General features: G+C 49.4%; 1 protein-coding gene across 1 annotated transcript in view; it reads right to left on the bottom strand.

The window, feature by feature from the left end:
• Positions 1-803: 803 nt before the first annotated feature.
• LOC144261435 (uncharacterized) overlaps positions 804-26,439 on the bottom strand; it is a 75,342-nt gene continuing 49,706 nt past the window's right edge. Inside the window, exons 17-28 of the mRNA XM_077810999.1 lie at positions 24,506-24,706; positions 22,346-22,444; positions 17,898-18,104; positions 15,616-15,717; positions 14,377-14,475; positions 13,264-13,410; positions 11,836-11,943; positions 10,870-11,067; positions 10,256-10,462; positions 7,478-8,843; positions 3,161-3,313; positions 804-1,012 (exon numbers count right to left, since the gene is read on the bottom strand). Coding sequence (XP_077667125.1) covers positions 804-1,012; positions 3,161-3,313; positions 7,478-8,843; positions 10,256-10,462; positions 10,870-11,067; positions 11,836-11,943; positions 13,264-13,410; positions 14,377-14,475; positions 15,616-15,717; positions 17,898-18,104; positions 22,346-22,444; positions 24,506-24,706 — 3,096 coding nt within the window. The remainder of the gene's footprint in view (positions 1,013-3,160; positions 3,314-7,477; positions 8,844-10,255; positions 10,463-10,869; positions 11,068-11,835; positions 11,944-13,263; positions 13,411-14,376; positions 14,476-15,615; positions 15,718-17,897; positions 18,105-22,345; positions 22,445-24,505; positions 24,707-26,439) is intronic.

Genomic DNA, 26,439 nt, shown 5'->3' with positions numbered 1-26,439 from the left:
TTCCAAGGCCGAGTTGTGTGGACCATCCTCCTAGCTGGCCTAGCTCTTCTGTTGCCATTAGCCTCCAATTGTCCTTGCCCTCAAGAATGACCATGGTTTGCTGCTGTGCCTAACCCCTGAGCAAAGGTGTTGAGGCTGGAGATGGGGATTTACAGCCCTCACACCTCTGCCCACCGGGGGTGTGTGTGAAAGCAGTTTAGCCCATTGCATCATGGGAGGACAATGTAATTCTTCACTGTGCGGCAGCTGGCAGCGAAACTAGGACTGGTTTTACACAGGAGAGCGTTTCTCTAGCCTAAGCTGTCCTGCCAGTCCGATTGCTGTCTCCATAGCCCAGTGATTCCCTCCACCACCTGTGGAATAGACACAGTAAAACCAACACAACCACTGAGACAGGGAGAAACCAAAAGCCAAATCCGAACCTTCAGGGGAAACTCCCTTCTCGAGGGCATGTAGCATGACCAGCACCTCCTATGGGTGCTGGAGGAGGTCATGCCTGACCAGCCAGAATTCCCATATTAGGTTCCAATCCTCTGAAGTGCTGAGTCCTTCGGTGCTGGGCTCCAGCCAGATGTATCTTGCCAGAGATGCTCAGCACCTCTCAGGAGCAGGCCCCAGAGGGAGGATCCATGAGTACAAAAAACCCAACGGACTTGGACATGGAGGGAACACAGAAAATTATCTTTATTGCATTCCGTTTGGCCATACAACACGTCGCCGTTCACGCCCTACTGCATTCAGGCAGCCCAAAGGAGACCCACGTCACGACAATCGCTGGTACTGGGGAGCTGGGTGCAAACAGGCTAGACCCTGCACACATCCTGGCCGTTCATGAGCAGATGGATGGGCTGCACACCTCTCTTCTCCCCATGGTGCATGGACAATTCCCTCTCGAACCGTGGTCTGTCCATCCGCCCTTTCAAGGAGTAATAGCGGAGAGCCACGCTGTGCCAGTCTATTGCCCCCTCAATGTGCAGCGGCCTTGCTGGCACAGTGCTTCGAATGTGCCCACCTAAGGAGAGAACAAGAGATGGCTAAGAAGTCAAGAGGAGAAAGTCCCCATCCATGCACCAAGGCTCCTTTTTTTGGAGTCCCTCTAACAGGCGGAGTTGGTTCAGTGTAAGTGTCAGCCCCATTGCCCTCTCCTGGATGAAATCAGACCTGCTCAAGTGTTTGTGATTATATTGCCTCCTGGTGGTTGGAGGACTAAAAAGAGTCTATCTCACAATACTGCTGTAAAGGTAATGGGAATTCCCATTTTGTTCAGGTGGTAGAGGTCTGCTTTTGGAGCAAAGATGTAGAGTTCGAGCCTGGGGCTGTGCAGATTAGTTGGCAATTGTGGTGTCTGCATGTGTTTGTTTACGGACCCTCACAAACGCAGTGTCTTAAAATATATTGTCTGACATTATTTGGAGCTGCTGAGATTACTGAGTTCTTAAACTCTTAGTTTCTTCTGATTAAGGAAAGAAACCTATATAAATTACTAAATTATCCAATGAAATATGTTACTTAGGGTTAGTTGGGTGATGTGTTGTATTATAGATTTGATATTAATTTTCTGTAGTTAATGCAATGATTGCATCTGATTTAATGGGATTGCTTACGGAAAAGATTCTGCCTTCAGACATGCATTATTGAGGGAGCAGTGGCTTGGTAAAGGGAGATAGAGCCTTTCACCACTAGTTGATGGGTTCAAATCCAGCTTGTATCAGACTGAAAGCTTCTGTATGAAAGCTGTCAGTGGCTATGCAAATTAAGTTGGTCTCAGTCCAGTCTGGTGAGGCAGAGGCAGCAGCTCATAGGAAACAAATATGAATCAAGAATAAATGAGTTTCTAATCTTCCTCTGTGAAGCATGCTCTTGCTGCAATGCAGAATCCGTCCCATCCCACCTCTGGCTCGGTGACTGAGCAGGCTCAGAGTGGCCCTGCAGCTGAGGTAGGAGGCACTTGCTCATACTGAACCCGTTCCTGGCGAGTGCACATTGAGAGAGGCAGGAGGGAGTGATGGAACCACCCCATCCTCTACTCTTCTACTGCTAAGGCAATGAAAGAGGAGGCGGCTCCCTTTCACCAACGATGCGCCCCCTTCTGCCCCGCAGAATTCATTCTGACTGTGCCAGGGAATTCCACTGCGTTTATCCGATTTGCCAGTATCTGGTTTCCTCTCTTCAAACTCACTGGGCCGGCCTAACCTACCGAAAAGGAACCTCCCTTCCAGCTGCCTCCAACAGCACCGTAAGTTCCAAGCAAGCTAGATAACAGCGAAGCGGGAGGAGGAATCTTTGTGGAGAGTCGTGTTAGTGGAATGTTGTGTTACACTGATGTACAGTTTGGCCTCTCCAGACAAAACATAACCAGCGTTGGCTGAAGCCCCCCTCCCTCCCACTGCTTTGAAAACTGACTCCTAAGTGTCTGAACCAACAGCATTAAAGCAAAGACAGGCAGAGTAATGACTCCATCCCTCGTGCGCTCTGTTGTGCCTAGATATGGTAGCACATGCAGAAGTTCATTCTGCAGAGCACCTTTCAGCCACAATATTTCCCAAAATGGATAATACTCTTAGGAAGTGGAACAACAAAGGACAGCAAAGGGGGACAAAAAAATTCAGATGTGTAGATAAGGGAGGAAGAGAGACTCTTCCAGCTACAAGAACCAATACCGAGAATCAGTGTGGTGGAGAGATATAGGAAGGCAATTGCAGGATACCGGAAAGCAAGAGCTGCAGAGGAAAGGCTATTTGCACCGACAGTACTGACTCTGTACAGAAATAACAGAAGTGAGACATATGGCAACAGCCCAACCACACAGTCTGAGGATCCCAGCAGTACAGAGAAAAAACAACAGCTACATTAAAGATCAACTCTTCACCTTTCCTAGGGAAAGATTTAGAATCAAGGAGATGGAAAAGACCCATTAGGGTGTCTAAATCATCCAGTGGAGGATTGTTCCCTGCATTGTACCCTCCAGCAATGGGGTCTTCGTTCCATTCCATTATCAAATAGCTCTCCTGATTAGGACTCCCCTTCCCCTGATATTCATCCTATGTTTTCCTTTGCTCAGTCTCAGAGGTGCACCCTACTGGGGCACCCTATGTAATTTGGTCCCCTTCTGGCAGTCTATTGTGGATTTCCAGCGTATGGCTCAGCAAAGGGTCAGTACCTTCTGGTGATACTTGTGTCATCCTCTTGGCAGCAACCCTAATCCAACCCATGGACGTGTGAGCCAGCATATTGATGGATCGTGTGTCGGAAGTGCTGTCCAGGTCTTCCTCTTCGTTTATCAGGTCCCTCCGTTCAGTGGAGCACAGCTTACCTTGGAGGAGCACAGAAGCTCAGATGAATAGGATTGTATACAAACATGACCTTAACCTCTACAATGGGGATTTATCTTCACTTTTTCCCATGCTTGTCTTATTATTCTGTTTTTGACACAATTGTGCTAGCTGGTGCGTAAGATACAGATAGTTTATACCAATAACCCCGCCCTCCCATCTTTAGAAATTAGTGACAGACAACCCTTGGACATATCAGAGGGTCAGGTAAGAGTCCGAAAGTTTGGATATTCATTCAAGGCTTGCATGAGTTTTCTGAGTGTGGACATCTCCAAAGACTAGGGTCTCCAATGAGATTTCTGTGCTGCTTGGTTTAGATGAGATTGGAAATATCTCAGCAATGGCAGGGCCTCAGGTCAATTTGGGCAGAGGGTTGTTCAAGTTATCTTGAGTAATATTAATTATTGGATCCAAATAGTTATTACTGATTATTTTCAACTTATTTTTTCACTGTATGTCCCCAGCTGCGGCGTTGGCATACTGGGTCATACTGGAAAGATCGCCAACACTCAGGAGTAGAATGATTGGTTTACCCCTCTCCTTGACCCCAAAACAGAAAATCATTATGCATCTTTAATTTTTGGCCCTGAACAACAGTCAGATAACACCTGAGGATTACCGTAATCATTGGACAACATTTTCACACCATAGTGCCAACAGCTCAGCTCATGAATACGCATTTAGGCTCCTAAAGAGAAGCTTATATTTGGGTCTCTAAATGTGGATTTTTAGGAGGCCACCTTTAGGGACCCAAGTTTGTGAATTTCACAGAGCTTTTTGGGAAATGCCCCCTCAGAAAAAAAAAATGGTTTTGGATGAAATTTAAAGAAAAAACAATTTTTGTCAGTGTTTTGGGTTGGTTGGGCTTTTTTGTTTGTTAAAACTCCTCAACATTTACAGTTTTCAAAAACTGAAAAATTTCAGGGAGGCAGGGAAAAATAGTTGGTTTTACTGAAAATTTTCATCTGACTGACTTGACATTTTTTTGGTTCTCAATTATCAAATCCCTCGATTATTTTAAATTTGGGGGATTTTGGCTTTTCATTAAAAAAAACCTGTTTTGTTTTTTTTTGTCAAAAAAATTTTTTTTTTTGCTTTGAGCAGGGGGTTGGACTAGATGACCTCCTGAGGTCCCTTCCAACCCTGATACTCTAGGATTCTCTGATTTGTCATAGAAATTTCCAGATTGACAAAAAGCCATTTTTAATGAAAAAATAAAAAAATTGTCCAACATCTTTCCCAATTTAGCAAGCCCTGTGCTAACACCCCGAAGTAAGAGCTGACAAATGCATAGCAAATAATACATTCACTGATTTTAGCCTCCTTTTCCATTTGCAAGTTGCCCACTAGCAGCTTACGATTTTCTTGAATTAAATTATTAGATATTATTTGTCAATTAGTTTTGGTGAATAATTCTTGGCCTGCAGCAGTTTGATATCTGGTTAGCTTAGATAGGTCACACAGCAATGCTTCTGATCTCTGGCAGGATGAGTGTAACACAGAATTGTGGTTGCAAAATTCACTCTCCAAAAATATTTTCTCATATTCACTTAACATTTGTTGTCACACCACCTTTCCCGCCATGAATACACTCTCTGGGTACACTCACTCAATTTAAACATAGCGAGCGAGTGAACACAAGAAGTTTGATTTTCATTTGAGCAGAATATTTTTTCAGATGTTTGCTCCTCTCTGTAGGACATTGTTCCTCTGCCAGTCCTGAGGTACTATGCATTGAGCCACATATCTGAACCAGACAACTGGGGAAAACATGGAAGGGAATGCAATCCATAATTCGCTGGAAAATCACAACTTCAAATGCCAAGAGGGTCTGAAATGACTCAGAACAGAGCCAATGCCAGTAAACAGCCCTGACACAAACCTATTTATAGTAGGTCTGCCTAGGGTGAAGTCTTGTCCATTGACTTCACTTCTCAGGATCAGGCCCTCAGTCTCCCGGGATTACATTTCTCATAGAACCACAGAAACTGGAGATGGGAAAGATTTATTAGCTCATTTTATTCACGTACCTCTGCAGGAGCAGTGCAGGATTGTCTCTAACTGTTCATTTTCAAGTGCCTATACCAGTTTAGATTTTAATGTGTCAAGCAATATAACTTCTTACTGCAAAACAAATCCACAGCCTACATGTTCTTTTTCTAAGGCTTTTTAGTATTGTATTTACTATAGCTGTTAGTTTCTTAGTTCTGCCTTCTAGTGGTATCATGAGGAAAAAAAGGGGAAGAGTCCAATGTAGCCTTAGAAATCAGTTTAATTTGTTCTATGACACTATTATGCACTAATCCTAATTGTATGGTTATTCCACCGTGTCACTACAGGGCGGAGTTAACATTGTCTGGGTGCCTTAACTGTGCATTGGCATTCCTTAACATGACTGGATTTCTTTTAAATTTAACCTTAACTGAATTTCCTGGATCGGTAATGCTTGGTTTTTCCCCCTGTAATTACCCTTAAATTACTAACACGTGCTCAACCTTAACTCCAATTTGATATCCTTTTTATCTGGGATTACAGTTATATATCCTGTTTCCAGAGCAACTTGGGAAATAAAATACTATTATGTTTATTAGCTACTTGGTTAAATGATGCATGCTTGGTTCTGGTTTGGGGATAAGGGGGAGTTGCAGCTGTCCATGTAACATTCATGTAGGAAAGGGCTATGTATATGAAAAACCCACCACTGTAATGACACCATGTTTTCTGAAACATTCCCAATGTAATGGCACTTCTACCCCATTCTCTTGTATGTCTGTGAGAAGGAATGGAGCAGTGTCTCTTTAAGAGGACATACTTCAGAAAACTCTTAGGCCTAAGTTTCATCCTCCTTTCCTGGAAAGTAACAGTTTCCATTTGACTTGGAGACATTCTTCCTGCACTTACCCTACCACCCATCTAGCCCGCTGATGTCCAGGGCAGGGGTGTCATTTCAGAAAAATTTGGGGGCGGAGGGCAAAGTTGTGTCAGCATATAGAACATTATCTATGATAATATGGGCTGGGCGAGTGGAGCAGATAGACCCGTGAATTTGGGAGGAGAGGCGAACCAAGGTCTGAGGGACTAACTGCCCACCTTGCAAATGATATGCCTGGACCAGGGGTTGCCTGGGTCTAACAGAGAGGGCCATCTGTCTTCATTGGCAAGATCTTTTTGTTGGAGGCAATCATTGCCTATGTACCCAAAACCTCTATATTGCACACTACTAGCCCACATTTAGGTGCAGATGAGTGGAAAGTGCTTTGATGCATTGCTTGGAATGCAGTACAATGGTGTAACATTACTATACACTGTAGTAACATGCACAATACTGTGAGCTGGATCAGAAATATCGAGGTTCTGTGGCCTCCAGCCTAGATGTCCGCTGTTGGTTCATATGGAGGGTATTTGGTCTGTAATAAACTGGTTGGAAATTTTCTGATGCAACCTTTTTCGGCTGGAAAATATCGATTTGCTGAAAGTGAAATATTTCACCCTAAGCGTATCAATTTTGATGCAGTTTAGTTTTGGGGAAGAAAAAAAAAGGATTTGGGTTTAGGTTGAAATATTCCATTCTGACACTGCTTAACGGAACGTTTACGTTTTTTGTTTTGAAATGACTTTTCATTTAGAAATTTATTTTATAGTGTAAGAAATGTCAAAATTGGAATGAAACGCTTTGATTCACCTGAAATGAATTTCTTTTTCCAGAATTTTGTTTTCTGGAAAATTTTGAATTATTTCGTTTTTGTTCCCATTTTGGAATGGAATTTTTTTTCAAACTCACAGAATTTCCCACACATTGAAAAATCGAGTTCCCTCCCAACTCTAGTCTGTAATGTAAGCAACAGAGAGAACCATGGGCTCATGTTCTACTTTCTGCCTCAATAGAGTTGCTTGACTGTAAGTGAGTGCAGAATGAAGCCATGAGTGTGGTGCCTGATACAGCACATACTGCCCCCTGGTGAGGGCCTTAAATAAATCCAGGCATCTGACATGCTCCCACTTTCCAAGGTCTCCCTAAAAACTCTTACAGCTGCCGACATTCAACCATTTCATTTCATTTCTTCAATCGGCTTTGGGAACATTTCCAGGACTGCAAAATAAAAACATTCTGACACACAAATCTACATATAAATTAGCAGTTGTACCTTTGTGTTTGCAAAGTATTTTGATGTAATAGAGAAGATTTGTGAAGAGGTTAAAGGGGGAAGGTGTCCCAGACTTCCTAGTCATGTCCCTAATGAGCATGGCCCTGCCAAACTTCCACTCTGTGTCAGACTGGGCTTGTATCCTCTGGTAGGTGTCACTCATCATGGCGATCAGCAGGTTGATCAGCACAATCAAGGTCACGATCAGGTAGACCCCAAACACAAAGCGGATGATGACAAAAGTGAACTGGGGAGTTCTGGTGAGTGAGGGCAGGGACTCGGGGTCAACAAGGCCAAACACGGAGAAGAATAATGTGACCATAATGACAACGGGGTCCTGGATAGCGGTGCTCACAGTCGCGTTACCACCAGCAGCTGAGAGGTTGGTCTTTGGTTCAGGGTAGACTGGCTGGTAGACAGATGACAGCTGCATGGTGAAGGCTATGTGAAACAAGCCCAGGATGACTGCGAACCTGGTGAGATCCTTCATGAGGTTCCTGATTATGACGGCCCAAGGGCCAAAGAGGTGGTGGAAGGTGAGGAACTCCAGGAACTGCACAAAGGAGAGCGTCATGGCCACCCCTAGGAAGATGTTCCTGGCAAACAGGCAGTGCAAGCGATCGGTGCCAGCAAACATCAAGGCCAGCAAATGGCAAAGGAAAGCAATGGCAGAGAAGCCCAAGATGAACACTCTGATCCAAGCCAGGCCAGCCCTTTCTCCAAAATGGGTGAGCTCGGTGACCAGTGTCCCCAGCAGCCAAGCTAAGAGCAACCACTCGTTCCAGTATGGCACCATGTGACCTTCATAGATGGGGCTAATGGGGGGATATACTATGGTTAGGATGAACAGGATGAGCAGGAAGATATGAGATGCCAAGTGGCTCATGAACTTCATAATAGGAATTTTATTGAACCTATGTTTCAGGGGTAGGGAGAAAACCAGCCACATGGGGGGGCACGCTAGGAAGCAGACGAACAAGAGGGCAATCTTCCATGGGGCCCACTTCAGGTTGCCATACCAGACTTCTGTCAGGTATTTTTGCACTGCTGGATGCGCTACTACGTCCTTCTGTTCACACTCAATTAGCGAGTCCAGCATGGTAGTGCCTCTGTGATCCACTGCGCGGAGAAGGTAGCCAGCACTTCGACCTCCAGAAGCCAGCGTCAGGAGCTCAGTGGCCATGCTCTCAGTGTACTTGGCAGCAGTCAGCAAGTCTTTGGCACGTTCCTTCTCCTTCAGGGCAGCGATGTTGAAGGCCCGGGAAAGCTTGACAGCAGTGTCCAGGGGAGCAGAAGAGTGAAGGACAAATTCCTCAATTGCCTTGTTGTTGTTCAGCTTCCCACAGACCATAAGGTCAAAGATAAACTGGAAAAACAAACACCCTTAGTTAATATCACAAAGAGGAAGGATAGTCTTGTGCTTAAGGCATTGGACGGTACTCAGGAGATCGGGTTCAATTCTCACTTCTGCTACAAGCTTGCTGTACAACCTCGGTCAAATCATTGAATCTCTCTGGTGTCTCAAGCCTTCTGTAAAATGGGTATAACAATACGGTCTTTTCCCCACTCTTTGTTTTGTCTATTTACAATGTAAGCTCTTCGGTGCAGGGACCATCTTTTCCTATATGTGTGTACAGCACCTGGCATGAGGAACCTCTAGGTGCTACTGTAATGCAAGTAACAACAACAATGCATAATGCTTTACAAACACTGACTGACCACAACACATCCATGGGTAGGGCAGTATTATCACCACCGCTTTACATATGGTGAAACTGAGGCAGAGATCAGGTGACCTGCTAAGGTCACAAAAGGATTCATCATCTGAGCTGCGATCAGAACTCCAAATTCTGTGCTCAGAGGTCACACCTTTAAACTCTGGATTTAGTAAATAGCAACGTGGAAAAAAAACAATCCAGTTTGAGAGGAATATTTCCAAAATGCCAGGGACATTCACATATTTTCACTGGGGCTGGAGAAGGCTCATCATATAAATGCTAGATGTGTAGAACTAATGTTCAATGATGTTTTTTTCAGCTTCTAGAAACAGAGGAGAGGTGTCTCTGACCAGATCAACTCCCTGGTCAAGCTGGTTCTATTACAGCTGGGTGAATAATAGATTTTTAGGTTTGTTGGCAATTTTGACAAAGTTAAAAAAACAAATAGTTTCAGGTCAGACCAAAAAAGACAATTTTTGCACATTGAGATGTCCACAACATTTTCATTTTGGGTTGAACAAAATGTTTCATTCCAACAAAATCAAAACGTTTCATTTCAATTTTGACTCTTTTTTTTTAACACTTCTGAATGTTTTAAAATAAAATGGAAGGAAATTTTGAAACAAAAAGTCATTTCCAACTGAAAAATTGAAATGTTTCATTTTGAACACGAAACATTTTGATATTTTCAGAATCCGCTCCCCCCAAAACCAAACAATTAGGTGAAACAGTCACCAATTCATGAAACAGTTTGGTATTGCCAAATCTGCATTTTTCACCAAAAAAAAAAAAGTTTTGGCTGAAAATTTTTTTCTAGCTCTAGTCTCCAGCAACATATGGCTCCGAGCTCCAGGAACCGCATAGCCATTGCTACCACTGATGTGACCAATAACTATAACGACCAATGACCTAGATTACTGGGATCCTAGTCATGCTATTGCACCATAAGGGCATAATGTAGGTGCTGGGGGTAGGATTTTGCAAACAAGAGTAGGACATATGGCTCAGGGCTTGCCCACATCACCTCCCCTACCTCACCTTGGCTCAGGGTCTCCCCTACCTTCCTGTCCTCAATCAGTTTCAAGGTGGTGGAGTTCCTTTTCATCAGGAAGCTCACTACTTCTTGGTGGTTCTCAGCAGCTGCATACTGGATAGGTATCCTCCCCTCTTTGGACTCGAGAGTGGGTGTGGCACCGCTTTCCACTAGCAGCCGGACACTATCCAGGAAACCCGATTTGGCAGCAAAGTGCAATGGGCCCCAGCCTTGCTGTGGAATTAAAGGACGTACAGTGAAAACGCAGCATTCATTGACCACAGGCATCAGGCAGTCACATAATAGGGAATGGTGCAGGAGGGGATGGAATCACCTTTAACCAGAATTGCATGAAACTTTCATAACTTTCACGTGATGGGCAAACTGGAAATCCATGGGCAGCTGACTTGGCTGGCAGCTTTTGTCAATAGACAGCCATGCTGCTGTTCGGAACCATGGAATTCAGGACGTAGGGTTTGGAGATACTGTGTAGCACCTTCTATGGCATCATATATTGTTCATGGCACAGGCCCACGATCAAGGCTTGGTGCGAGACTCTCCATGAAGAGGTTGCACAGAAAGTGTGACCGCCCCTCACTGTTCCAGCAGGCTAACACCAACCGCGCGAGCTGCTGCTGTACCTTGTCGGTGACGTTGATCTCCGCTCCCTGGCCCAGCAATGCCCGCACCATCTCAACGTGGCCATTGGCTGCAGCCAGGTGGAGGCATGTCCGCCCTCTCTTGTCTCGAAGATGCAGCTGGGAGGTGGATTTGCTCAGAAGAAGCCCAACGACGGCGGTGTGACCATGCTGGGCCGCCAGGTGGAGAGGGGTGGAGCCCTAAGCACAAGTGGGCTGGTTAGCATTGTACAGCATTTGGCACAGGGATGGGGTGGCGCCAAGGTCACTAGTGGGACCTAAAAATGTCACCTAAAGACACTGTCAGACTTGGCACAAGAGGCATCACTCTTACAGCAAGGAGAGAGGCTGAGGGTCAGGGAGACCGAACTACCCTCCACAGCTAGAGGTGACCCCTCCAGAAGAGGGCTGGGGTCCACTGTCTGAGGGCTACGGGGACGAAGCTTGCATTGCAGCAGCCTCTTCTGCAGAGGGAAGAGCTGTCTCTATGGTTGTCAACCCGGCACTGGCCAGTAGTAGCACTAAATTCATGTAGAAACAACCAAGGTGGGCCATGACGTGGCCGGATGGTTTGGACTGGCCTGAGCTGGAGAGCAGCCCAAATGTTAGGTCGTAGAATTGGCCTTGGACTGTCCCAAGAGGCTGATGCTTCATGGTGGCCTTGCTCTGTTGTCATCATACACATCAGTGCAGAGTGGTGGTACAATGCTAGCCAGAACGGCCACTCGAGGCCCCCGGAGTGCTGGCCTCAGAGAAGCTAGGCCCTGAAAGTTGCCCAAAAGGGCTTGGCTGGTGTCAGCTTTGGGGGAGGTGGAAGCTTCCCAGAGAGCCTGTTACCCCAGATATGATGCTGCAAAATCAAAGCTGCCCGCGCCCATGACAGGCTGCAGCCTTCTCCTGGGCTGAGCCAGCTCAGAGCACAGTGGCCCCCATGTGAGTAGAACACACAGAGCATGGCTGGCCTCTTACCTGCAGGCTGGTCTGACAATCCACCTGTACGCCGGGGTAGTTGAGCAGCAGCCGGACCAGGCTCTCGTGTCCCGACTGGGCAGCCAGGTGCAGTGGCGTGAATCCTGACTGCGATAAATCACACAGACGGCAGCAGGGCCCCTCTGATGCCCCAGACTCCTGGGCATACTGCGAGGGCAATACAGTTCCCAGACACTTCCCCCCGCAGTGCGTACAAGTCAGAAGCCAGAGCAGCTGTTCCCCCATTTTCTGTGACTCACGCCTGCAGGCGGGCCATAATGATCTACCTTCCTCCCTCCCTGAGGCCCTGGAAAGTCAGCAACCTGGCTGAAGCCTCCCCCACATGCACCATCACGCTGGCTTACGCATTGGAACAACTCCGAAACCTTTCAAAGGTTTTCATGAGACTGTGAGTCACTCTATAGCCCGGTGGCTGGGATACTGCTGTGGGAGACCCAGGCACCACCCCTGCTGTGCCTGATTCCGAGCAGAGAATTTCATCCCAGGTAACACCGAATCAGACAGAGCGGGGTCTTGAATCTGGATCTCCCAAATTCCAGGCCCGCAATCTGGCCTCCAACCCAAAACCCTCCTGGTGAAAATGTGTGGAAACCAAAATGTTTCAGCTTCCCCGAAACAGCATATTTCGGCAAGAACGTTCCAATCAGATCTACCCGCCCCCCAGTTCTGGAACAAGTGGTGCCGTGGGACCGAGGGCTGCAGTGTCAGGGTCTCTACGCCGTGCAAGTTCCACGCACAGCCCATCCCTTTCAGTCAGGGCCTTGGAGCCATTTGTCATCCAGGCCTCCCGTTTCTGACCCTTTGAAAAGCCTCCCTGTGGAGCCAAATCCTAACCAAGGAGAGCAGAGATGGGAAGAGGCAAAGGCAGATTTCCCAGGGTGAATACAGGGGTAAACCCTTCTCCCCGATCCACAGGCCCAAGGGAGAGAAGAACCAGGGCAGCTGTGTTACACAAAGTGCAGTGACATGACGCAGGGAGTTGGGGGCAGGGAGGGGGGCTCTCCCCAGCCTGTCTGCCCCAGGGCTGGAGTCCATCCAGAATAACATGGAAGAGAGGTGCATGGCCACCCAGGAGTGCGTGCAGGGCGCAAGGATCTGCAACTAAGAAGGTTCACTGGCTAAAGCCACAGCACAGAAGGGAGTAAGAGTCCAGTTGACGTGGAAACTACTCGGGCAGTTCTGAGATACAGCAGCAGCAGCCGGGAGGGGGACTCAGTCTGCAGCAGAGCACTCCTCTGCCAAGCTTGTTTACAGAGGAGAGGACTTGGGCCTACCACACAGTGAAATCAAATGGCTCAGTAACATGAGCCCCCATGTTATTTGGCTCCACGGAAATAGACAAGTGGGTTCGGGATGCCATGTGTCGGCTTGTCCCTTATCCCTCCCTGGGGCTGGCTGCTGTATTACCTCACTGCCTTGCTCCTTGACCTGCTGTCCTTCGGAGGTGAATTTGGGAGGCTCACTGCGCATGGTGGCCAATCCCCTGGCGAGCATGTCTCGGACGAAGTCCAGCTGGCCGTAATGAGCTGCCACATGAAGGGCAGTAAATCCTGTCTTGGAAGGGAAAGAAAAACACATCCACAGTTCATGGAAAACAAACCAAGTTTGCTCTTTTAAATGAACCAGAGCACTCTCATTTAGCATCCGATCAAAGCACAGTACATGCCTGACAGCTGGAAGGAAGAAGGTTAAAAGGGAGAGGTCACAGAAGACATGAGAATGACAGGAACGAAAACAAAGAAAGGGGTGAAAGAATGAGAGAGTTAGAAGAGGAGAAGGAGCTTTTGGGGATACATGTTTCAGGAAGCATCCTCTGCATTTGGCATCCACAGTTGATGCCGCAAGGCTCTGGGCAGCATCAGGAAAAGACGACTCCTGACAAAGCAATAGAAGGCAGGGCCTGTGTTAAGGGATGTGACTGGGTGCCAGGAGCATGGGGTTCTAGTCCCTTCTCTGTCATTGGCCGAGGTTTCAAAAAGGACCAACAATTTTGGGTCACTCTATTAGTGGGTGCTCAACTTGAGAGCCCTAAAACAAGCGTGATATTGTGGAAGTGCTGAGCATCCACCCTCTGAAAATTAGGCCCCGGTAGGGCATCCAAAAATGGAGGCCCTCAAAATCACTAGTCACCTTTGGAAACCTCGACTCACACTCGCTGGGCCTCAATTTCCCATCTCTACAATGGGGATACTAATTCTTCCTTTCTCCCACCTTCTGTCTGCCTGGGCTCTTTGCAAGATCGTTGGGGCAGGGACTGTCTCTCACTAGGTGTACACACAGTGTCCAGCACAGTGGGGACTAACCATTACCAATAACTACGTGTCCCATGCACTTCCCTGCTTTGCTGTGTGGCCCTATCTCCGCTGGACACGCAACTAGGTCCTGACCCTCACCTCTGACCCAGTTACAACAAACACCACCTGAGTTGTGTCCAAACAGCGGCTGTTTTCACAACATAGCCACACCCATGCCATAGGCAACAAGGCCCCTGCTGTGCAAAGCCAGCAGCCACGCACTCACCTTGGTGCTGGTGATTCTCAAGGAGATGCTGCCCTTTAAGGCCTCCAGGACGCTGATGTGCCCATGTTTGGCCGCCAGGTGAATTGCCGTCATTCCTTCCTAATAAGGAGCAGAGAAAAAGCATCAGAAGGCAAGGCTGGGTGCAAATCCCAGAGTGTTGTCACAGCAATGGAGAAAGTCTGGGTGAGGGACAGAGCCTTTGAAAGGCCTCCTGGGGTCTACTCGTATTCTTTGAGGTTCTGACACTCCCAGCACAGCCTAGCTCCATGATATGATGGTATAATTCAGGGGTTCTCAAACTTCACAACCCGCTTCTGACAACAAAAATTACTTCACGATCCCAGGAAGGGGGACCAAAACCTGAGCCTGCCCCCCACCCCACTGCCCCAACTTGATCCCCGTCACCCAGGGCTGAAGCCCTCAGGCTTAGGCTTTGGCTTTGGCTTCAGCACTGGGCAGTGGGACTCAGGCTTCAGCCCGGGGCCCAAGAAAGTCTAAGCCAGCCCTGCTGACCCCATTCAAAGGGGATCGCGACCCACAGTTTTAGAACCGCGGGTATAATTCAAGGTGTCACAGGCTGGCTGGGCATTCAGGACAACGGGCCACCGAATGGAGAGCTACCTTAGTCTGGAACTGTTCGAGGAGTCATGAAGAAAGAGGAGGCTGGTTCTTTATAAATGAAACATCACTGCCCTTTTGCTGCGAGGGGCAGAGAAATTTAACCCTTCATCCCCGAATTAAACAAAACAACTCACCACACTACAATCACAGCATGGCACCATCCTGGGACTAGTTTACAAGAGACAAACTGGGGGACATGAGGGGAGATGGAAAGAACAATAGGGATGCTTTTACTTCAGCATCTCAGCGAAATGTTAGTGCCTTTCCCAAAGGGGAAAGGGCTCAGACCCCTGCCCCCATTCACAGAGGCGCACATCAAGGAGAGACACAAGGATGTGAATGTAAATTTTGTAGATGCGCCTTTCCCTGCCAAAGAGAGATGCCCTTCTGAGCATGCAGCCTGAAATGAAGGAGGGGCATTTGCACTCGGGGGCAAGTGGGTGTTACCAGTCCCCTCTGTGCTGATTACGGAGGATGGGTTGTTACAGCCCCCAGCAGCTCATGCTTTTGACTCTAGAGGGCCCAAGCTGTCGGCCAAAGAGAGCAGCCAGCACCCATTGCGTTCACACCATCTGCATTTTGAACTGGGAGCCGCCCAGCCGAGCCCTTGGTACGTACACCATCCTCATCCGCTGCCGAGGCTCCCGTCTGCAGCAAGACCTTCACCACCTCACAGTGCCCCCCAGCAGCTGCCAGGTGCAGAGGAGTGGAGTAGTTTGTCTGCAACACAAAGACAGACTGGGTGGGTAACTAACCATGTGCAGTGTCTGAGCTTCAGAGCAAGCTGGCAGTGGGGCTCGCCTTGCAGGGATCACAGCATGTAAGATTGTGAGGCAAGGGCCAAGGGAGGTACCAGAGCTCCCTGCCTATAACACCACAACGGCACAGAGCATCAGGATGGTGTGGGACTCTCTCACAGGCTTCTCCTCCAAATGCCTCAAGCCTGGGTCTTCTCAGCTCTAACTTGCCCTGAGGATGCAACCTACAATTCTTCGTGCAGGCCACAGAGAGAGTGTAGAGGGGCAGACAGGTGTGTTTAAACTGGGGGAGTGAGGAAGTTCTTGGGAACTGTGACTGAAATCTCAGCACTCTCCTGTTTGGCGTGACAAACAGGGCTCAAAGAGATCTGACGGCGACCTCACTGCAAAGGACACACTGCAAATTCCCTCCCATGCAAGCAAAGCCCTACGTACATTAGCTACATACTAAATAAATAAAAGGGGGCAGATGCAACTAATGCATTACTGAAAACCAGCTGACAGTTGTAGCAATGCCAGCAGACAGGGGAAGGGGAAACCGTGCTTACTAAAACCTACAGGCACATTCCCTTTAGGATCTTGTGTAGGCCCCCGTGTCTCCTGGAGGCTGGCAGGAAGTCAGAGGGGTTCCCCTATTTATGCTTTTGGGGATGCTGGATCTGAACTTCCCAGCTGGTTCCTATCTCCATAATGGGCCAAACCAAAAAGCCAGGCCCCAATGCTCATGAAGTTTGGGGAAGGTTAGATTTGGATCCAAAATTTATGGTTCAGGCCCGTGTTATCAAAGCAAAGTGGTGAAGTATCACGTTGTGCGCAATGACTGGGGTTATTCACCTCCTTCGTGTCTGGATGGTGACGTTGGAAGAGGCAACTAACGCAATGTCTGCCTCTTTGCACCCGCCCTAGGGGAGAGCTTATTCCAGAAGCTGCCAGCTGTCCCCCATTTCCTTTGGCGGATACAAGCTCTCTGCGTTTCGGAGGCAGCACAGTTAGTAAGGTAATGGTATTCTCATATTTTGCTGCCATCTCATATTTTGGGATGACTATTCCTGGGATGCCCGCTGTCCGTGGAGCAAAGACTCTGATAGCATGGCCATGCAGCAGGCGTAAGGCTAGGATTTAGTCACGGAGGTCACGGCAGACGTGGATTCCGTCACTTTAACAGACCTCCGTGACTTCTAGGACTTCAGGAGGAGGAGGAGATGGGACTGTGTGTCCCTGCTCAGCAACTGGGGCTGGCTGGAACCAGGACCCTGCAGCCCCAGCCCCAGCCCCGTGGCTTCTGCCTGGGGGCTATAGCCAGGGCCGCACACCCCAGCCCCACGGTGTCCCGGGCTCGCCAGAGGCTGCAACTGGGGCCGCGCGCCCCAGGCCCGCAGCATCCCGGGCTTGGTGGAGGCTGCAGCAGGGGCTGCGTGCCCTAGCCCTGCAGTGTCCCAGGCTCGGCAGGAGCTACAGATGGGTCTGTGTGCCCCCCTTGCGGCTTCCCAGGGCTGTGTGCCTCCCCTCTGGGGCTTGGCAGGGGCTGCAGTCAGGGCTGCACACCCCGTCCCACAGCTGCGGCCAGCTCCAGAACGGGGGCTGTGTGCTCCCCATGGCTATGTCCTCTCCCCCCCGGCTGTTGCCGCTGGAGCTGGGGCTGTTCTCCCAACCATGGCGAGCGCTCGGCTTGTCGGGTCCCCCTCCCCATAGGACTCCCTTCCTCCCCCCATCTAGCCCTGCCCCCTCCCCCCGTCACAGGCTCCGTTAATTTTTGTTTATTGCCTGTGACCTGTTCCTGACTTTTACTAAAAATAACTGTGATACAATCTTAGCCTTAAGCATGCGTAATTGGGGCACTGAGAATGATCCTCTGGGTCCCAGCTGGGCACTGCTTGAGCTCTCATACACAGAGGAGAGAGGAGGTGTAATCCTCTCTCTCTATACAGGTCCAGCACCAGCTTCACAATCACCCCACAGACCGCCCGTGGAGAGTTCTCCCTTTTCCACTCTCACTCCTGCATTAACATTTAACTCCCAGCATCCTAATCCCTCAGGGATACCAGAACAGGCATAGATCTAGACTCTCGGGTCAGCTCTGTGTGTGTGACACTGCCCAGCTGGACAGGACCATAGCAAGGGGACACCGCCGCAGGGACTCACCTTGTTGCGTGCCGTGGTCGCCCCCACCTTGTTGAACTTCAGCAGCTCCTTGATCACAGCGACACTGCCTTTGGAGGCAGCTATGTGGGCACAGGTCGAACCTTCCACGTTGGCAGAGGTCACCAGTTCCGGCTTGTGCTTCAGAAAGAACTGAACCACCTCCGAATGGTCATTTTCAGCGGCCAGGTGCAATGGTGTCTGTCCTTGCTGAGGGGAAAACAGAGCCAGGCTTCGTGAGACCCCAGCCTGTCAGCAAACCGCTTCAGGGCTTAGTTGTGTCTCGATTCCTTTGGGGTGGGCCTGGTCAGAGGTTAGAGGCTAGGGCAAAAGGGGGGGACATTTTTCAAATTCACAAGTTCAGATCTGAAGGGCAAAAATTTCCCCAAATTAAAGGCTTCTCTAAGAAAGACTGGAAATTCAGCCTTGGGCCACCTGGACTGTACCTAAAGGGTCATGTTTTTTTGGGGGTAGAGCTGCCATTTTTTGATCAGGCAGCTGGAGACTGACTCCTACAGATCCCTATGTCCAGCGCCGCCCTGGACTCGCTATTCCCAGTGCACCCCCCCCAGAGACCCCCATACTGGCCTCCCACCACAACTACACAGCTCTCTGCACACCACACTGCCTGACCAGCGGCCCCCCACAGACCTCCCCCCCTCACTGCCAAGCACCCTCCTTACAGTCCCACCATCACTGTCGCACACCACTCCATATTCCTGAGGGAATTGTGCCTCAAAAATTTTGAAATTCTGTGCACAATATATTAAACATTGGCGAATGGGAGCTGTGGAGGCCGTGCCTGCAGGCGAGAGCAGCGCATAGAGCCTCCTGGCCCCTCTGCCTAGGAGCCGGACCTGCTGGCTGCTTCCAGGGCACAGTCCGGAGCCAGGACAGGCAGGGAACCTTCCTTAGCCCCCTGCCCCAGCCCACTGAAAGTGAGTGAGGGTGGGGGAGAGTGAGCCACCAAGGGGGGGGTATGTCAAGATTTGGGAGCAGCAACTTTGGTAAAACAGTGCCTAATGTGCACCCTTCCTTGTTCCAGGTCGACTTAAATATATACCGTTTGCTGGTTCTGTGACCCCTTGTGACCTCCCCTCCCCCTGACTTTAAGCAAGGGGGCTGCTGCTTCTTTCAAATGGGGTGTCCGCCTCCTCCAACTTCGCGCCAACACACAGTGACGGGGCTCAGCACGGCAATGTCATGGTGCACAGTGGTGCTGCTCTCAGTGGACTGAGGGGTTTCCTTTGGTTGCGAATGCTGGGGCTAGGATATTGGTCGTGTAAGCACTCGTCAGGGCATGTCAGGGTTCGGTGCATCTGCGCCCTGTCCCTTTAAGGACCGAAGGTCTGCTGAGAAGGTCAAAGGGGCCCACCTAGATGACAGCAGGAGAGTTTTTGGTGTGCTCCAGGAGGACTCAGCAGCACTGGGGATTCGTCGAAGTGTGCGTGTTTGTTTTTTGATACTAAATTTAATAAAACTCCAGTTTTAAAATGGTCCCGGATCTGGGAGGGTAACAGCTGCAGACTGTTTTTATGGGAGGCGGGAAGCAGCTCTGAGGGGGGCCCTGAGAGGAAGTGGAGGTAGAGTTTCTTGGGCACAGAGCTTGCTGGAGAGACAGGCTGGGGGATTTCAGAGCAAGGAAACTGCCTGCTGTTTGTTTCCACTGCATGCAGGGAAACGGGACGTTGGTGGACGTTCCATTTACATGAACCTGATTATTTCTCATCCTAACAGCAGCAGTCAGGTAAGGCCCTGAATTCTGGCTAACTGCTTGGGCCAAAGGGGCAATGCATGTAATATCAATGCATCACGAGGCTGTGCTGCGAAGCTCAGTATCAGTGCAGGCCCCTCTAAGTGTCCTGCAAGCTGGGCTGCTGTTGGATAATCTCTTATATTTCTTACACACAGACTCCCAGGGTACTTCACAGTGGGGGCCCTCAGGATCTCAGGACTAGCAGCGGATCAGCAGTTACTATTCCTATATGATTAGCGCTGACTGGCCTTTTTTTGAGGGTTTCTGCAGAGGCTTCCCGGACAAAATGGGCCATGGAGAGCAATGTAACCTCTCCCCAATGGAGGAGGTTCCTCCAGGTTACAGTCAAGGCACAGAGGCATGGGGCAGTGTGCATGCTGGCTGACCCTGCTGTACCAGTTCTGCATCAATACCCAGGAGTTGAGTCTCCAGGGCTCTCCAGCCAGCCTCTTTCGATAACAGTCTCCAAATTCTGGCCAGAATTCCTCCAGCAGGAGAGAGGTCTCAGCTGGCAGAACCAGTTCCACTCCAGTATCACCCGCCCCCGCTAGCTAAGAGGTTATGCTGAGGAACAAAGTGGGCATGTCAGGTGAGGGCAGGGCAGAGCACTATGCCATTCTGCCATCCTCAGCTAGCAGGTGATCCCTTAAGAACTTTGTGCCATCGGTGTAAGCCCATGCAGCCCCCAGTCTGCTCTAATTCATGCCAGGGGAGGCACAGACCAGGCCATTGAATCAGAGAACTGGAATCAGCTCCCAAAAATTCCCCCAATTTCCCTATGCCAAGAAGATCTCTGTGAAGGACAAAACAATCTCTTTTTAAAAGATAAAGTAACAATTGAACATGCTCTTAAGCTAAGGCGCTATTAACAACAGCAGTTTATACCGATTGGTGGCCTTTGTCTTTTACGTTTTATTTTTCCCTCTTGTTTTCCACATGGTCCCCCTGGTCGTTCCTGCTCCCCAAGAGGTAAAAGAGCTCCTCCAGCATGCTCCTGATTGTTATTTTTAGCGGAGGAACTGATAGCGAGAATGACAAGAATCAGCAAGGGAAAGAGGCCAGCAAGTGAAGTATCCGGTCGTAAAAGCCAGCACAGAATGTTTGCAATAAAATATCTGTATGCAGGGGGAAAAGCAGCATGGGACACAAAGCAGAGCAGTGAGCGATGAAAAGTGACATCTGGCGTGGGGAGGTGTAAGCACTCCCCCCAGTTCAGTAACAAGCCGTGGCATTTCTAGCTCATCTTCCACTGAAGGAGCTCACACACTCCAATGAATTAAGCCCCATAGGAGCCCTTTGAATGATCCCTGACCCCAGTTTACAGATGATCCCTGACCCCAGTTTATGGAAGAGATAATATGATGGGATAACATGATTTTGGCAATTAATTGATCTTTAACTATTCATGGTAAATAGGCCCAATGACCTGTGATAGGATGTTAGATGGGGTGGGATCTGAGTTACTACAGAGAATTCTTTCCTGGGTATCTGGCTGGTGAATCTTGCTCACATGCTCAGGGTTTAGCTGATCACCATATTTGGGGTCGGGAAGGAATTTTCCTCCAGGGCAGATTGGAAGAGGCCCTGGAGGTTTTTCGCCTTCTTCTGTAGCATGGGGCACGGGTCACTTGCTGGAGGATTCTCTGCTCCTTGAAGTCTTTAAATCATGATTTGAGGACTTCTGTAGCTCAGACATATGTGAGAGGTTTATCGCAGGAGTGGGTGGGTGAGATTCTGTGGCCTGTACTGTGCAGGAGGTTGGACTAGATGAGCATAATGGTCCCTTCTGAACTTAATGTCTATGAAAACTGAGGCACAGAGCAGTCAAGTGACTTGCCCAAGGTCACAAAGCGAGTCAGTGGCAGAAACAACTCTACTCTCCCCCAGGGGAGTCAGAAGGTGGCTCTTGTGGCAGAGTGGTTCACGTGGTACTTCTGCCATCTGACAGGGACCAGTTGCAAGCAGCTGATCAAATTCAATTCAGCAATAGATTAGAAACAGAGCAGGGTTCCTGAAAGTTACAACCCATGGGATGCCCTGCCCTTTATACACCTACGGAGAGCTAGCTGGATGGCAGTATGCTGTGCCCAGTGGTGAGGCTTCCTTTGGGGAGGAAGGACAATCTAATGACTACAGCACAGAGTGGAGATTCAGGAGACATGGGCTATAATCCCAATCCTTAGACAACTTTCATCTCATTGCTTCCAAATGGGGATAATACCACCTCAACTCAATGCCTGTAAATCCTTGGAAGGCACAAGCTATAGGAGAGTAAAGTGTAATGATCTGGGGGAGTTAAAAGATTTCTAGGCCCAGGGGCTAGGAGCTTTGGAGCTGGTGTTCTGCTGACGGACTAGCAGTAACTGGTGAAGGGGCATCAAGCACCCAGCCACCATGGCATGGGTTCCCCCTACCTTAATGGCATCAGCAAAGGAAAACAGCAATCAAATAGGGATGGGGAGAGAAGGCTTGTGGGTAATGATGAGACACTGGGTCCTATCCAGACAGAAAGAGCCTGAGGAGCTCAAGGAGAAAGGAAACTATTTTGTCTTTGGCGGCAGCAGCTGCAGGATGTTTTGCTCTGAGATATGTGCTTGTTTCAACAGAGCTCATGAAACACGATTCCCGGTGCAGGCTGCAGTGCCTCGCTGCGGGGCCAGGACAGCGTGCTGGCATCCACGCACGAGAGACTTACCATGTCGGTGGCATTGACGTCCGCGCTCATGCTCAGCAGGCTGGTGCACACGTCCAGCTGGCCGGTCAGCGCAGCGAGGTGCAGAGGGGTTCGCTTGGTCTGCCCCAGAAGAAAAGCCAAACACACTTCAGCACGTGGTGCTGTCCCGCTGGCTTCCCCCAAGGAGGCAACACAAGACCAGGAGAGAGGGCAGGCCTGTAGGTATCCGAGTGCACGTGGACGCCTGCTCTGGGGCAGAGACTGCTTTTGGCCTTTTAAGGCCTACAAGGTGTGTCTTCACTAGGGAAAGAGGTGTTTTCGTACCACATGTTAACTGACACGCGGTAAGGTCCTACTGAAGGCAAGGCAGTTTGTAGCTTCCACCCATTAGCAAACTGAGGTGAAGGCTCTGGAGGAGCCTAGGGTTTGTACCTCAACCAGCTAACACATGTGAAAGCTACACACTGCCTTGTCTCCACTAGGATTTACCTTGTGTCCGTTACCTCATGTTGCCTAACAATACATCTCTTTCCCCAGTGAAGACGAAGTCTAGGATTTAACGGAGGGATGTTAGCACGTGCTAACAAACACCTTTGAAGAACCTGGTGTATTCAAGGCCCCCTGCCTTTAACATGCGCTAACTCAGTCAGATTCAAGCCAGGGCCGACCTTATGGGTGGGTTACATGGGTGACCGCCTGCGGCTCCGTGGTCAGGGGGGTGTCATGGTCAAGAGGCAAGGAGCAGGGCAGGCCTGGGGTGCGAGGCTGCAGAAGGGAGCTTGGGGCAAAGGTGGGAGAGGCAGCAGGACCCGGGGGCATTGGGACCAGGGGGGCTGGGGGGCTGGGTGGAGAGCCCAGGGAAGCAGTAGGGGCACTGTGTACTGTGGGCCCACCCTTGGTACATTCCTCTGGCTCCCAGACCTGCCTCTTGCACACCTCCTACAGCAGGGTTTGCAAAGGGGGGTCCTCCTCGAAAGGCAGCCTTACAACCATCTTCCACAGTGCCTGCACCAGGGGACTGCTCCCCCAGCCAGATAAGGGACTTTACCATGTATGAACTTCACACCATGTATCAGCCCTGAATAAACAGCACAGTGCTGTGGTAGAAAGGACACAGTTGGAGGTTAAGTGAAGGGTGGGATGGGGTCAGAAACCACATCTTCGCAGACTTAATTTTGGTAGCTGCGGGGAGCCTTGACGGAGGTTCACATTATTGCAGTTCTAAACTTATCCCAAGCACTCCAGTGATTGTCCTTTGGAAGGAAGCAGGCTTGGCTGGTGGTATGATCAAGGCCCTTTTTGCTGTCTTTACATAGCTCTGTGCCTCCTCACCTCTGGGCCTGGAGCCATTTATTTACTAGCTGAAAACTTGAACAAATATTCTTAATGAGATGTAAGCTCTGATTGAAGTAGGGTCGGCAAAGGGCACAAGGAGAGAATTTGGGCCGTTAGTATCTAACTGAACCCCTCTGAGGATAGCTTTTACTGGAATCCCTCAGAGGCTCACAAGTGGGTTTATTTTTGTCCTTACAACGTAAGTCTTACAGAAGGGTTTCATGTCCATCCATGCATCTTTTGTACCCAAAACCTGTTTGGGTCAGACTGAGAATGTCTGTTTCTGAATCAGCATTAGCAGCCCTTTGGGTTTCTACTGCTTCAGAATTTGTCTTTTTCTTTTAAAAGTGCCCTGACATCTGGCAGTTTTTTGTCTGGGTTCAGCCAGTCACAGAGTTTGGACCTAGAAAGCTGGTCCCTTATGACTTTCTTTGCCACTATTGTTATTTATTAATAGTATAGTATGGTGACACCTAGAGGCCTCCATCAAAGATCGGTGTCCCATTGTGCTAGGCGCTGTACGCACATATCAAAGAGATGCTCCATGCCCCAAAGAGCTTAACAGTCTATGCATGTGGCATGACACAACAGGGAATAAACCACATAAAGGAGCAGAGAACAGGGTGAACAGCAAGTCAGTAACGGTTAGCATAAGTAGCTACAATCTAATATAACCTAATCTGATACAGCCTAAACCCTGTCTGCATACTGGTCCGACCCCTCTGACTCTGAAGGCTGCTCACTGTGCGACATTTCAATCGGCAATTGCCTCCACTCAGAAAGCCACCTTAGTAGCCAAGCTCCTACCCACGTGCAGGTTGGCTGCGCCTATAAGCCACTCCTTACCAGGGTCATAGCATCAATGCTGGCCAGGTGAGTCTCCACGAGGAGCTTGACTAAATGGTTGTAGCCGTTCTGAGCGCTGAGGTGAAGAGGTGTCAGGCCCAGCTTGGTCTTGGCATTGACGAAGGCCTTGTGCCACAGCAGGACGTCTGCAATCTGGTCATGGCCGTTCTCTGCGGCCAGGTGCAAAGCTGCTTTCCCGTGCTGCAAACAAAGCCACAAAGCTAGCTGCTGTGGTTACACAGGGAACCAGAAAATCAGAGAGATGGGCCACTGGAACCATGGATTTTAATAACCTCCCATTCACAGGACCTTCCTGTGTGCTCCAAACACTTTATATACTCTGCCATGAAACCATTGCTGCGTGACCATTTTTGGCCATAGTCAAAGCAGTCAAGCAAGTGTTGTGTGTGTCTGTGTAAAGGCATGAATGATAAGAAGAATAGTCCAGTGGTTAGGGTGATAGACTAGTACTCAGGAGACCTTGGTTCAAGACCCTGCTCCACTAATAACTTCCTGTGTGATATTAGGCAAATTGCTTACCCTCTCTGGATAAGTCTACACAGCAATGAGCCTCAGAGCCTGGGTCAGTGGATTTGGGCTCATGCTGTGGAGCTAAAAATAGCAGTGCAGAGCTTTGAGCTCAGGCTGACACCTGGGGAGGGTCTCAAAGCCTGGGCCTGAACATCTCCATTGCTATTTTTAGCCTGAGAGTGAGCCAGTTGATCCAGACTGAGTCTTGCTCCCATGGGTTTGTTTTGCAGTGTAGACATACCCTTTGCATCTCAGTTCCCCACCTGTAAAATGGGGATAATAGCAGTGCCCTACTTCAGAGGGGGTTGTGATGTGCTCAGATATGAGTGTGATGGGAACCACATACGTATCTAAGGCCTAGTCTACGCTGGGGGTGGGGGAATCGATCTAAGTTGACGTACTTAGATCTACTTACCGTGGTGTCTTCACTGCAGTAAGTTGATGGCTGACGCTCTCCCGTTGACTCCGCCTGCGCCTCGCGCACTGGTGGAGTACCGGAGTTGATGGGAGAGTGCTCGGCAGTCGATTTATCGTGTCTAGACTAGACGCGATAAATTGACCCCCGCTGGATCGATCGCTGCCCGTCGATCCAGCGGCTAACGTAGACAAGCCCTTAGATAGATACTGCCCTCCAATGGCTGGACCCAGAGAGCACATAGAACTTACTACCAATAGCAGCCAAAGGAACTTTCTTTTAGATCAAATGCTAGAGGCCTGTGCTTCTGGAGCATCAGGATATGGGTTCTAGTCCCCGCTATCCAGGGGTGGGAGTTTGTGTGGTCACTGTGTGGTGTCTGCAGCACATGAAATTATTGTAGTAGCTTTACTGCACCAAGAAAGTTTTAATAGCCTCTCTGGCCAGAACAGCATGAAGCCAAATATGCAACAGAGATTTGCCTGCAGAGTAACAATCCCTATATATTGTGGCAAAGTTCCTCCTCTACCTTGGTGGGTCCTGCGCTTATCGGCGGACTTTGCTCTCCTCAGAGATTCACAGTAGCCCTCAGTTTGGCCACTTTCATGGCTGAGATCTGCCGTTCACTCAGCTAACCTCATCACTGGCCAGCATGGGGAAAAGGAAGGAGAACAATCCCCGCAGTCTCTGCTGGTCCACCTAGTGGGTCGGGGGACAGGCCAGGGACCTTCCCCTCTGGTGGGACCCACAGTCCAAGTCAACTCCTCCTATATCCAATAGGGAGCTGGGGGGATGGGTGGGAACCCGGGCCCGCCCTCTACTCCGGGTTCCAGCCCAGGGCCCTGGGGATCACAGCTGTCTATAGTGTTTTGTGTAACACCTGTGTGACAGCTACAACTCCCTGGGCTACTTCCCCATGGCCTCCTCCCAACACCTGTATCCTCACCACAGGACCTTCCTCCTGATGCCAGATAGCGTTTTTACTCCT

Source organism: Eretmochelys imbricata, chromosome 2 (genome assembly GCF_965152235.1).
Source record: "Eretmochelys imbricata isolate rEreImb1 chromosome 2, rEreImb1.hap1, whole genome shotgun sequence".
NCBI classification, from domain to species: Eukaryota; Metazoa; Chordata; order Testudines; family Cheloniidae; genus Eretmochelys; species Eretmochelys imbricata.
The sequence above is the reverse complement of the archived record's forward strand: the minus strand, read 5'-3'. Positions and strand labels throughout refer to the sequence as shown.